The 13,081-nt window shown below is 39.8% G+C and overlaps 1 protein-coding gene across 1 annotated transcript in view; it reads right to left on the bottom strand.

Moving 5' to 3' along the window:
* LOC119423011 (cytochrome P450 4V2) overlaps window positions 1–12,853 on the bottom strand; it is a 16,288-nt gene extending 3,435 nt beyond the window's left edge. Inside the window, exons 1-9 of the mRNA XM_037690422.1 lie at window positions 12,630–12,853; window positions 12,416–12,528; window positions 8,915–9,000; window positions 4,790–4,980; window positions 4,498–4,567; window positions 3,441–3,567; window positions 3,173–3,346; window positions 1,690–1,792; window positions 1,265–1,399 (exon numbers count right to left, since the gene is read on the bottom strand). Coding sequence (XP_037546350.1) covers window positions 1,265–1,399; window positions 1,690–1,792; window positions 3,173–3,346; window positions 3,441–3,567; window positions 4,498–4,567; window positions 4,790–4,980; window positions 8,915–9,000; window positions 12,416–12,528; window positions 12,630–12,822 — 1,192 coding nt within the window. The 5' untranslated portion in view covers window positions 12,823–12,853. The remainder of the gene's footprint in view (window positions 1–1,264; window positions 1,400–1,689; window positions 1,793–3,172; window positions 3,347–3,440; window positions 3,568–4,497; window positions 4,568–4,789; window positions 4,981–8,914; window positions 9,001–12,415; window positions 12,529–12,629) is intronic.
* Window positions 12,854–13,081: the final 228 nt, after the last annotated feature.

The raw sequence follows: 13,081 nt of genomic DNA, 5'->3' as shown, positions 1-13,081 counted from the left end.
TAAGGATGGATGGATGGATGGATGGATGGATGGATGGATGGATGGATGGATGGATGGATGGATGGATGGATGGATGGATGGATGGATGATATGGTCAAGAGTTCAGTAATCTGACAGTTTATGGGTAATAACCGTCTTTGAATCTTTTGGTACGCAATGGGAGGCTCCCATATCGTCTGCCCGAGGGTAGTAGACGAAATGACAGAAGGGAGAATCATAAACAATTTTTAAAAAATGATTCTTCTCCCAACAGCTTACTCCAAAGTGGAACAAACCAGTTCTGCTTGTGATAAGATGGTCTCTTTGGTACGCCCCCTCCTCCATTGCCGGCCCTCTTCCTTGTTGACAGTCTTGTCAAACTGGTTGAAAACAACAAAGTCCATGCTCAATAATCCAGGTATACAATCCAACATTTCTCAGTCAGGTCATCTGGACAGTTTCTTTCTTTGTGCTGAAACGTTTCACTTTTGATCCGGAAGGCTTCATCAGTCAAGGAAACACACAACAAAACTGATTCTTCCCCCAACAGCTTACTCTAAAGTGGAACAAACCAGTTCTGCTTGTGATAAGATGGTCTCTTTGTAAACCCTCAAACATTGCGTAATTTGATCACACTAACTCTCTGATAAGAAGCTTAGTAGCAATAAATACACAAATGGCTTGCCACAATACCTATCAAATTGTCAGATACATGATACAATTCTTGCCATACTCGCACTTCTCATTCCGCTGAGCTTTTCCCACACAGCTGATTTAAATTAAACAGGCAGGTCTTCGAGCTTCAAAGACTGGAGTTGTTTCAAGATGGAAACAATCTGCTTTTGTCTTGGCTCCGCTCAGACTAGCCATTTGCTCATCAGTCCAGTTAGAATTAAACTTTAAATGTCCTCAGTTTGGAGAAATATCTACAACAACAGGTAAGATAATAATTGTCCATGCCTCTACACAAGATCTCATTAAAAAAAATTTGAACTATTTCCTTAAGAAGAAATAATGTCTTTGATTGGTACACAAACTTTGCTGAAAGCATGAATTTGCTGTTGATGCCAGTTTAGTTTTGCCGGTGTGTTCGAGACATTGTGGATTTTGTGACGGCCATTCTGTTCTATTCTGCAGCTAAACCTCCTCCTGCGCCTGGTTTAAAACATGGACCAGTGTAGGTACAAACTCATTTGACAAAACAGGGAAAAGTAGAAAATAATTAAAATTATGTGATCCGTGAATTTCTGATTCAGTCATCTTTTTTTGTTTCTCTGTAACTCACTGATATGGCAGTCATCACAGAGACTTCGAGCAAAGAAAGGCACGGAGGGGAACAGTCGCAGAGCCTCTTTAATCACACAGCCCAGGTACTTGAGCTTCGTCAGGTCTTCTGTGGTGATGGGTCGACAAGATGTACCTTTGCACAATAAAGAAGACAGTGTTAAAACCTACTTTACGCATCAACTACTCTTGAATTGGTGTATTTTCTGTGCCTAAAAGACTGTTTATTTACAACAGGGACATGGCCGTGTTAAATTGGTTCACACTGAAGTGAGGATAATCATTTTGTGTATTTTAGTGAGTTTTCACAGCTGTTCTCTTTGTTTAAGAACAAAAGTGTATATACAACAGAGTCAAAATCCTTAGAGCAGAAGTATGAACACAAGTCAATAAAGAAATAGAGAAAATGGGTTTTAATATCATTACCGAACACTTCCTGTAGCTCTTCTTGAACTTTCTGTTGCGCCTCAGGGTGGGAGCCCAGAAGGTGCAGAGCCCAGTTCATAGCAGCAGCTGTGGTATCATGTCCCTGCAAAAATGAAGAACTTAAACAAAGCACGTTTATTTAAAACATAACTGCTTTGACATAATTTACTTTTTCTAACCCAAAAATAAATAAATGAATCCATGAATTTAGATTTTTTTTGGAAGTGAGTTCTGTGTAAAAAATTATCAACAATTAATATCTTACTTTTTGTAGGAAGTTCTTTAAAGGATCTCATTTTGCATAAATAAAATCATTAATTTGGAATAGAGTGATTATCAGTCACTGGCATCAGAAGCATTTGTAATGTAGGGGGGACACACTGGTGGTGGTGGTGGTGGTGGGGGGGGGGGGTTGGGGTCTGGAGGTCCCCGGAAAAATTTGAATGAAGTAGATGCCATTTCCTACATTCTGGTGTATTTGAACTGGTTATTAAACATCTACGTTTACCTACATAAGTAAACACTTGATTCAATAACTATTTTAGAGTTAATGGCGCAACAAGAAGTAGCCTGACCAACAGCTCTCCTTGTGTGAATAGAGCACGCTCCAATTCTCTCACGCATCCTAACACCCCCCACCCCCACCAACGACCCGGTCGACGACTGCTGACACTAACGTAGCAGCATGCAATGCGCTAGCTAAGATGCTACAGACGTAGCGCTCTGCTCCTCTCACACATCCTAAGTCCCCCCCACCCCACCCAAAACCACCACCACCCCAGTCAACAACTAAGGTAGCCTAAGCTAGCATGCATCACAGAGGTGTCTCCCCTCCTCACCCCACCCCACTGACAAAAAAACCCAGAAGAGATGCGCATGCTAACAAGACAAGTGACAGTGTGGCGAGTTAGTGTAGGTAACCAGGAAAACCCGGAGTGGACTTTTAGTGGTTTGAGTATTCTCCTGTTAATCAAGTGGAATGGATTCATTCACAAAGAAATTGAAACAGAGCTGGGTGAACTAATATTTCATGGTAAATGTGAGGGAGTACAAATTAACATTTTTTTTAAATGTGAGGGGGACACGTCCGCTTCATATATAATTGTTGTGACGCCTATGGTACCAGTGCACCCGTTATACTGGTGTTTGTCTCAGCGGGATCAAGATGGAAGTGAATTGCACTCATCATTAAACAATTCCCAATTTTAATTTGTTGGCTTCATGTGAAGCAGAACTATCACAATAGTTCTGCCATTGCAGCGTGACATCGCCACATTGACTCCAAAAGTTAATTTATAAAATAATTTGAGAATTGCCTTTAAAAAAAATTTGTAGAGTGAAGTTGTTTTAAGAGGGTAGCAAAGTCCAAAGAGCTATCTGCAACAAGTAAGATCTTTACTGTCCGTGCCCTTTCCTCAGACGCCCACGTTAAAATTGAATTGTTGCTTTAAATCCTGCTGTATAGTATTTTTTCTGCACCAACCTCAAACATGAAGGTGTCCACCTCCTCCTGAATGTCCTGATAGCTCAACCTATTGCCGTCTTCATCTGTGGTCTTTAGGAGCATGTCCAGAAAGGCCTGTCTTTTCTTCTGGCCCTGGTCAGAGTCAATGTCTGCTTCACTGTACGACATGTTCTCTGACCTTTCACGTATCACCTGAACACAGATGATTTCAGCCGGACTGATGTTTAATTTGCCAGACTTTAGTAACTGGACTGTTAATGAATCTGTAAGTGGCTCCATAACTCACTTTCTGTGTGAAGGAATGGAGGACCTTGAGCGTCTTGTCGTGCTCTTTACCCTGACCGAAAATGTAGTACATGAAGTCAGGCCAGAACCACGGTGTCCTCTGCCTGTGGCTGACGATGTCACTCATTCTGTTGGTTTCGAAAGACGAAGAGAACAGTAATTTAACACCACACATCCTTACCATGCTACTGATGCTCTGGCATTGTTGTTTTGTTTACTTGCTGGAATGCATGTGAGAATGGGCAATATGTGTTTTTATTGAGCAATATTTTTTTTATTGTGGTGTTCACATGTTTTAATTGTTTGTAATGTATTTAGTTGTGGAAGAAGCTTTGTTTAGCGCACGATGTCCAAGACAAATTTCTCCTTGAGAACAATAAAGTATACATCCATCAATCCATTTCCTTTTTTATTAGAGAGCGGTGGCGCAGAGGTTAGAGGAGGTGAGTCGGTTCATCTCCCCAGACCAACAACAAAAATGTGGGTGGGAAAGGTGAAACACCCTGCCTCCACCATCATTTACCCCACTCTGGGCCTCTGAGTAAGGCCCTTAACTCCCCCCAGCTACCTTAATGGCAGCCCGCTGCCCCAGGTGTATGGAAAGTTCATGCTTCAAAATTCAACAAAGCTTCATTGCGTCATCTGGACGGTTTCTATTTTTCTTTTCTTGTTGTTGAGACATTTGGTCCTTCATCCAAAGGACTTCATCAGTCTGAGGAGCCACAAACAAACTCAGTCCCACAAGCAGCACACTCACATGGTGGACCAACCAGTTTGCTGGTGCTGGATTATTGAGGATGAACTTTGATGTTTTGAACCACTTTGACCATGGCTGCCTCAAAGGAGACGACAGGGTAGAGGGCGGGCACTGGAAACCATATTATCACCATCAAACTGGTTGGTCCACTATGTGAGTGTGCTGCTTGTGGGACTGAGATGAAGGACAAAACGTCTCAACAATAAAATAAAACGTCCAAATGACCTGACTGAACTTTGTTGAATAGAGCCAAATATTTATTTTTTTATTACTTGAATGATGGGAAAATAAGGTAACCTACCTGTACACACACTTCACATACTCGGACTCAGAATCACTCTGTGCATGTATTTTTTTCCCCATAGCAGTTTCTAAAAAAAAAAAAAAAAAAAAGAATATCAAGATATGTGTTTCAAATGTAAAAAGTACTGTGGCTTTTTGTGATGACTGAAACAAGTACTGAGTTTTGCTGACATCTTTCCAATAAGCCTGAACAACTTGTCCAGTTTTTTTTTTTGTTTGTTTGTTTATTTTACTTTTTTATTTTTTTATTTTTTTTGTGGGATGAGGGAGAAATTGTTTTGTCTGCCTACCACATATGATGTCCAGTGCACAGAGGGTGATGTCACTGAAGCAGTTGAATGGACCCGTCCCGGTCTTCTTCTCCAGCTTTTCCACGAGAATCTCTGCCTGCTCGTTCATCACTTGCAAGAAGTCCGTCAGGATGGAGAAATGGAAGGTTGGCGTCAATATTTTTCTTCTCTGCCGCCACTTCTGCCCAGTGCTGATCAAAAACATGCAGAACTTGTACACTTATTGCTATCATATAGCTATAGACGTTTTGTTTTCTTTCCTATAGCGCTACTTATAGACTCATACGTTGAAGTTATAATTAAAGGAATTATTGGAATGAAATTATGTTGCACACCACCTTTATTGCCAGAGTTTTAAACCAAGATATTTTTGCTAATAAATGATAGCATCACATCCATTTTGGTCAAATCTTGAAAGTAATGTTTGAGCTCAATCAATGTGTTGGAGATGATTCTCAGCTGCTAACTTAATCTACATTTAAACGTTATAGCTGTAAAACTGACTCACTTACAGCCATTTACAGTGGGGAGAACAAGTATTTGATACACTGTTGATTTTTCAGGTTTTCCCACTTGCAAAGCTTGTAGATGACTGTAATTTTTATCATAGGTACTCTTCAACTGTGAGTGATGGAATCTAAAACAAAAATCCAGAAAAATACAATGTATGATTTTTAAATAATTAATTTCCATTTTATTGTGTGAAATAAGTATTTGATCATCTATCAACCAGTAAGAATTTTGGCTCTCACAGACATGTTAGTTCTTTAAGAAGCCCTCCTGTTCTCCACCCATTACCTGTATTAACTGCACCTGTTTGGACTTGTGACCTGTATAAAAGACACCTGTCCACACACTCAATCAGACTCCAGCATCTCCACAATGCCCAAGACCAGAGAGCTGTGCAAGGACATCAGGGATAAAATTGTAGACCTGCACAAGGCTGGGATGGGCTACAGGACAATAGGCAAGCAGCTTGGTGAGAAGGCAACAACAGTTGGTGCAATTATTAGAAAATGGAAGAAATACAAAATAACGGAAAATCTCCCTCGGTCTGGGGCGCCATGCAAGATCTCACCTTGTGGAGCATCATTGATCTTGAGGAAGGTGAGGAATGAGCCCAGAACTACACGGCAGGACCTGTCAATGACCTGAATAGAGCTGGGACCACAGTCTCAAAGAAAACAATCAGTAACACTCTACGCCGTGAAGGATTAAAATCCTGCAGTGCACGCAAGGTGCCCTTCCTCAAGCCAACGCATGTCGAAGCCCGTCTGAAGTTTGCAAATGACCATCTGAATGATCCAGAGGAGGAATGGGAGAAGGTCATGTGGTCTGATGAGACAAAAATAGAACTTTTTGGTTTAAACTCCACTCGTCATGTTTGGAGGAAGAAGAATGATGAGTACAACCCCAAGAACAACATCCCAACCGTGAAGCATGGCGGTGGAAACATCATTCTTTGGGGATGCTTTTCTGCAAAGGGGACAGGACGACTGCACCATATTGTGGGAAGGATGGATGGGGCCATGTATCGTGAGATTTTGGCCAACAACCTCCTTCCCTCAGTAAGAGCACTGAAGATGGGTCGTGGCTGGGTCTTCCAGCATGATAACGACCCAAAACACACAGCCAGGGCAACTAAAGAGTGGCTCCGTAGGAAACATCTTAAGGTCCTGGAGTGGCCTAGCCAGTCTCCAGACCTGAATCCCATAGAAAATCTTTGGAGGGAGCTTAAAGTCCGTGTGGCCCAGCGACAGCCACGAAACCTGAAGGCTCTGGAGGAGATCTGTATGGAGGAGTGGGCCAAAATCCCTGCTGCAGTGTGTGCAAACCTGGTCAAGAACTACAGGAAACGTCTGATCTCTGTAATTGCAAACAAAGGTTTCTGTACCAAATATTAAGTTTCATTTTTCTGGTGTATCAAATACTTATTTCACACAATAAAATGGAAATTAATTATTTAAAAATCATACATTGTATTTTTCTGGATTTTTGTTTTAGATTCCATCAATCACAGTTGAAGAGTATCTATGATAAAAATTACAGTCATCTACAAGCTTTGCAAGTGGGAAAACCTGAAAAATCAACAGTGTATCAAATACTTGTTCTCTCCACTGTACATGGTGGCTAATTTCATTTACTTGTGACAGCCATCTTGAATTCAACTGACTCCAAAAGTTTAGCAGATGTAGTTGAATATTTAATGGTGAGTTTTGTGAAAGTTCAAGTAAAATCTGTGCAGTGGTTCAAGGGAAAGATTGCTAACAGACAGATAGAATTGAGTACATATAGTTACATTTTAAAACATAGATCTTGAGCAATCTGTTAAGGTTCAGATTGTGTTGGGGATCAGCCTCAGCTACTACCATTTTAAATTTTGCATTGATTATACCCCGGTCTCCCGAACTGCATTGTATTATTGTGTGTTTGAGTGGCGATGTTTCAAAACTCACATTCTTGTGTCTGTGTGCTCATGATTTCTCCTGATGCATGCTCAATAATCCAGGAAGCTAAATCTAACTAGAGAAATTGCATTTCCTGCTTATTTCAGAAGAACTTGCTGAGAAACAGCTGAAATTGGCTATAAAAAAAACATGCTGAAACTTAGCTGAAGTGGAAGAACAAGTCTAAATTAGCAGAAGCAGAAAGAACACATATTTTCTGAAATGGGTTTAAATAAGCAAAAATTAGCCAAAAAAAATTAGGAAATTAGCTTAAAAAAAGCTGAAATTAGCAAAATATGGCTGAAAAGTACCAGTAGCTGAAAGGCAGAGAGAAGATTAAACTACCAGAAGGAAACAGAAAGAGCTGAAATGAGCTACAAAAAAAGTGGAATTAGCTGAAAAAGCTCAAATGAACATAAACAGCTAAATAGCAGCTGAAATAGCTGAAAAAGCTGAAACTAGCATAACTAAGCTGAAAGGAGCCTAACAATCTGAAATTAGTAGAAAGAAGTTACTTCGGCTGAAAGTATCAGAAATTACCACGAAAAACTGAACTGACCTGAAAACAGATGAAATTTGCTAAAAATTGCTAACAAGCTGAAAACTTTTTAAAAAAGCTTAAATTAGTATAAGAAAGCAGAAAGAGCACATGTTTGCCCAATTAGGGTGAAAGAAGTTGAAATGAGCACAAATAAAAGCAGAAATTACCTGAAAAAATCTGGAATTGGTTTAAAACAGCTGAAAAGTAGCTAAAAAGCAGAAAGATGCTTAAATTACCAGAAGGAAGTGGAGAGCAAGTTTTATCTGAATTAGGCTGAAAAAAGTTTAAATGATTGCAAAAAATGTGGCATTAGGTGGAAAAGCTAAAGCTAAATTGCTGAAATAGCTGAAACGAGGAAGAAATAAGCTGAAAGGAGCGCAACAAGCTGAAATTAACAGAAAGAAGTTAGAAGAAGCACAAAAATATTGCAGTAAGCGGAAAGAATCTGAAAGGAGTGCAAAAGAGCTGGAAAAAACCCTCAGCTGAAATTAGCTGAAAATAGCAGGAAAAAAGTTTAAATTTGTACAAGAAAGCTGAGCTGAACCAGAACAAAATATGAGAAATGAAATGAGCAGTAAAAGCAGATCTAAAGATTTAAAGGATGTAAAATGAGCTCAGTTAATTTCCTATAATTACGAAGTGGCAGAAAAGGCTAAATATTTCAAAAAGCTAAAATGTTGCACCAATACCAAAAGTCACAGCAGGATTATCGTGAAAGAGCTGAACGTTTTGAGTTGTTGAAATAGCACAAGAACTGTGGGACGAGAAAGACGCAAAAAATTGTAATGAAGAAATATGGATCACAATAGTGTGAATGCTTCATAAACATTCACAGGTTGAGTCAGGCCCTCTGGACGGATTCTTCTTTGTCTTTCCACTGAAGAAGTCTTCGATAAAAGACAAAACGTTTCAACAAAGAATCCATCCAGAGGACCTGATTCAACCTTGCTGGACATATGATTTCTCTCTTATCATTATCATTTTCTATTGGTGGAATGCTGTTGTTTTAAAACTTATTTGCTTGTTAAGGACATACATTTAGATTAATTCATAGGAGAGCCATGCTTACCTGTTTTACTTTCTGTGCTTAAAAAAAAAGTGCTATATACAGTAAATAAAGTTTACTTTCTTACTTACCTGGTGAGAAGGCCAGTCCCAAGCCACGGATGGAGAAATTTATATGCAAAGGACTTGTCCAAGTGAATGGGGTTACTCAGAACTTTCTGCAACAGAAAGTTTAGGAATTAAAATTAGAACGCAAGTTAAAAAGAAATATGAAAATATGAAAGTATCGTATCCAAGACAAGACAGAATGACTGTAAACATTAATCTTGTATAGCTGAAATGCGCACAGGCTGCAAAGGGGAGTTAAACTAAAGAACTCTCACAGCAGTTCTAGGATCCATGTTGTATATCAAAAAAAAGAAGTTGCACTGAAGTTTAGGCTGGACCGGCACAGAGTCTACGTTTGTCCCTGCAAACTCCCACATATCTGAGTAAAAGATCTAAACAAAGACGAATTCAAAAGCATGCACATCAGCTGCAGCCTTTCTGAGCAGAGTTGTAGCCATTTCGGACAAATAAATGAAAACGACGCAATAATGCGAGATGTTGTGCGAGCTGTTAGCGTTTAACGTATAGCCAATTTTGTGTTTGCTAATTTTATTAGCTGTGGTGGCCATCTTGAACTGGGGTTGACTCCAAACGTAAGTCCATTGCAGATACACCAAAAAGTATTTAGTCAGCCACTGATTGTGCAAGTTCTCCTACTTACAATTATGAGAGAGGTCTGTAGTTTTTATCATAGATACACTTCAACTATGAGAGACAAAATGAGGGGAAACAATCCAGGAAATCACCTGTTTGACCTCATTATCTGTATAAAAGACACCTGTCCACAGCCTCAAACAGTCAGACTCCAAACTCAATGGCCAAGACCAAAGAGCTGTTGAATGACACCAGCAAGAAAATTGCAGACCTGCACCAGGCTGGGAAGAGTGAATCTACAATAGGCAGCAGATTGGTATGAATAAATCAACTGTGGGAGCAATTGTAAGAAAATGGAAGACATACAAGACCACTGATGATCTGCCTCGACCTGGGACCCCACGCAAGATCTCATTCCGTGGGGTCAAAATGATCATGAGAATGGTGAGCAAAAATCCCAGAACTACACGGAGGGACCTGTTGAATGACTTTCAGAGAGCTGGGACCAAAGTAACAAAGACTACACACCACGCAGAGAGGAACGTAAATCCTGTAGCGCCAGGTGTGTCCCCTGCTTAAGCCAGTACATGTCCAGGCCCGTCTGAAGTTTGCCGGAGAGCATATGGATGATCCAGAAGAGGACTGAGAGAATATCATGTGGCCAAATGAAACCAAAATATAACTTTTCGGTAAAAACTAAACTCGTCGTGTTTGGAGGAAGAAGAATGCTGAGTTGCATCCCAAGAACACCATACCTACTGTGAAGCATGGCGGTGGAAACATCATGCTTTAGGGTTGTTTTTTGTGCAAAGGGGACAGGACGACTAATCCGTGTTAAGGGAAGAATGAACAGGGCCGTGTATTGTGAGATTTTAAGCCATAACCTCCTTCCATCAGTGACAGCACTGAAGATGGAACGTGGCTGGGTCTTCCAGCATGACGACGATCCCGAACACACCGCTCGGGCAACAAAGGAGTGGCTCAAAGCATTTCAAGGTCGTGGAGTGGCCTAGCCAGTCTCCAGACCTCAACCCCATAGAAAATTTGTGGAGGGAGTTGAAAGTCCGTGTTGTCCAGCGACAGCCCCAAAACATCATTGTTCTAGAGGAGATCTGATGGAGGAATGGGCCCAAACACCAGCTACAGTGAGAGCACATCTGGTGAAGACTTACAGGAAATGTTTGACCTCTGTCGTTGCCAAAAAAAGGTTATGTTACAAAGTATTGAGGTGAACTTTTGTTATTGACCAACTTATTTTCCACCATAATTTACAAATAAATTCTTTAAAAATCCTACAACGTGATTTCCTGGATTATTTTGTCTCTCATAGTTGACGTGTACCTATGATGAAAATTACAGACCCCTCTCATCTTTCTAAGTAGGAGAACTTGCACAGTGACTGACTAAATACTTTTTTGCCCCACTGTACCTCCAATGGTTCTGAAAGTTTCATTAGAACCTGTGCATTGACGGACAAATCATGACTGCGTTTGGGTTATTTAAGAAAACAACATAATTCATAATTCTGAGATGTGCCATTTTAATTGGTGATATGTGACATCTGTGCTGCTGATCTCATGCTGCTGATCTCATGCTGCTGTATTCATTCATACCCATCTACTCACTAAAGACTCATGCTCAGGCTGCCATTTATGCCGTATTATTTTACATTATTAGTGTTTTGCCTATATCTTAGAACTTTTAGCGTATCGTTTAGTGTTCGTTTAGTGCTTTTAAATCAAAATAGCTATTTCTACCCTTCACTTACTAAACAATGTGTCTAAAGCCACAAAACCTGATACAATAGTCATTATCAACTGGTGGCTCAGGGGCCACTTCAAATTTGTATGGTTTGTGTTTTTTTCAGCCAGTGGGCGTGACTTGATAAAACAAAAAATTATATAATGAATTTCAATATTTATTTTACATTTTAGGGCTAAAGAAAAGACCACATTCATGTAACATGGTTTTAATTCAGTTCTCTAATTTTACAAAAAATAAAAATAAAACACACTGAACTTTGCAGATTTATGTGAGTCTTCCTCTAAATTTTAGAAAAAATAAAAATAATTATGTATACTACTTTAAAGTAATAAAGCATAAATTGAAAGTGTCTAAATTTTAGGTCATTTTGTTGGATATGTAAAAGTGACTTATTAAATTTTTAATTTAAAAACAAAGTTTGTAATTGCTTTAACTTTAATTAGGTCTGTCTGTTTATTAATTATTTATATTTCTTCTAGGCAACTGTCCTAAAGTTATTCCAAGGACTTTCTGGTGAACTTCAGAGAAGAGATCCCGCTGTAAGGCCGGAAGTTGGATAAATGAAGTAGCTAAAACTTGTTTTAGTAATTTCTTTTAAACATTTGTAGAAAAACTGCTAAAACGTCGTTTTTCTTTACTGTGGGTATAAAAACTAATGACTTTACATTTTGCATCATGTTTGGTCAAAGCTTCAAGGAGCCGCAGACAAAGGACCAAAGGGCCGCATGTGGCCCCAGAGCCGCAGCTTGCAGACCCCTGGTTTAGCCTATATTTTATATCCTTGTATACGGTTTCTTTTTATACTTTATATTTTTGCTATTTTGAGGAGTTACTGGGACTCTGAGTACACAATTTTGTTCCACCTCATGTACCACGTGATGAGAATGACAGTAAAGAACTATGAACTTGAATAAAACGCAGTCAAAGAAAATTGGGGGTTACTGTAGTTTAAACGGTCAAAGCTGGTTATTGATTCACACAGAGGTCACTGTCTTACAACTACCTCTCTGTGTTTGCACAAAAAGTTTTGCAGGACTGAGTTTGCCTCGAAGGATAAAAACCTAACGTGCTTTTCCATCTTATTATTTTCAAATCTTAGTCTTGACACTTAACGATACTGATTTTAATCCCTACTTCTCCTGATGCTGTCCAGAGAAGTCGACATACCTCAACTGTTTCAGCATGAAAGAGAGCAACAAAAGGAACCGTTCCAACCCAGAGTTTGAACAGTGGCGCATCTCTGAACTCTTGTGTGTAGTCCACAATTTGACGGAAGAACTCTGAAACGAAAGTTATGAGGTACTCTTCAAAAATGAGGGGAACATTTCTTTTAAAGGTGTCCCCTGCTTGTGATTCTATTGCAATTTAGATGCCGTCTTACCTCCTGCATTGGGTTTGAACATCAGTGCATCTCCAAGGAAGAGGTAAGTGCTTCGTGTCCCTGGAATGGGCTTCATCAGAAACCATTTGTGCAGATAACCGCTCAGCATCTTGTACATGATGTAGGTAAAAACAGCAATGAAGAGGCTAACTCCAAGAAAAAGGAAACTGTAATTGCCCATTATAACGGCCATGTCTTCTCTTCTACACGAGTCCTCTGATGTGAACTGCAGCCACCTGCCCTTTGTTCATTCCTAATATTACCAGCTGCTGCTGCTGCTCCTCCCCTCAGCTGTTAAAGCACCAACAGCTCATGGACTTCAGCAGCTACTTCAGTTATATTTCTATGCTATGAGATCAACTGGAATATCTTGATGAATGCAGAAGTAGGTCGGACACATTACTGGATACGGGACATTAATGTGAATAAACATAGATGGTTTAATTTGCGGG

The sequence above is a fragment of the Nematolebias whitei genome, chromosome 16 (assembly GCF_014905685.2).
Source record: "Nematolebias whitei isolate Nwh7 chromosome 16, NemWhi1, whole genome shotgun sequence".
In the NCBI taxonomy this organism is placed as follows: Eukaryota; Metazoa; Chordata; class Actinopteri; order Cyprinodontiformes; family Rivulidae; genus Nematolebias; species Nematolebias whitei.
The sequence above is the reverse complement of the archived record's forward strand: the minus strand, read 5'-3'. Positions and strand labels throughout refer to the sequence as shown.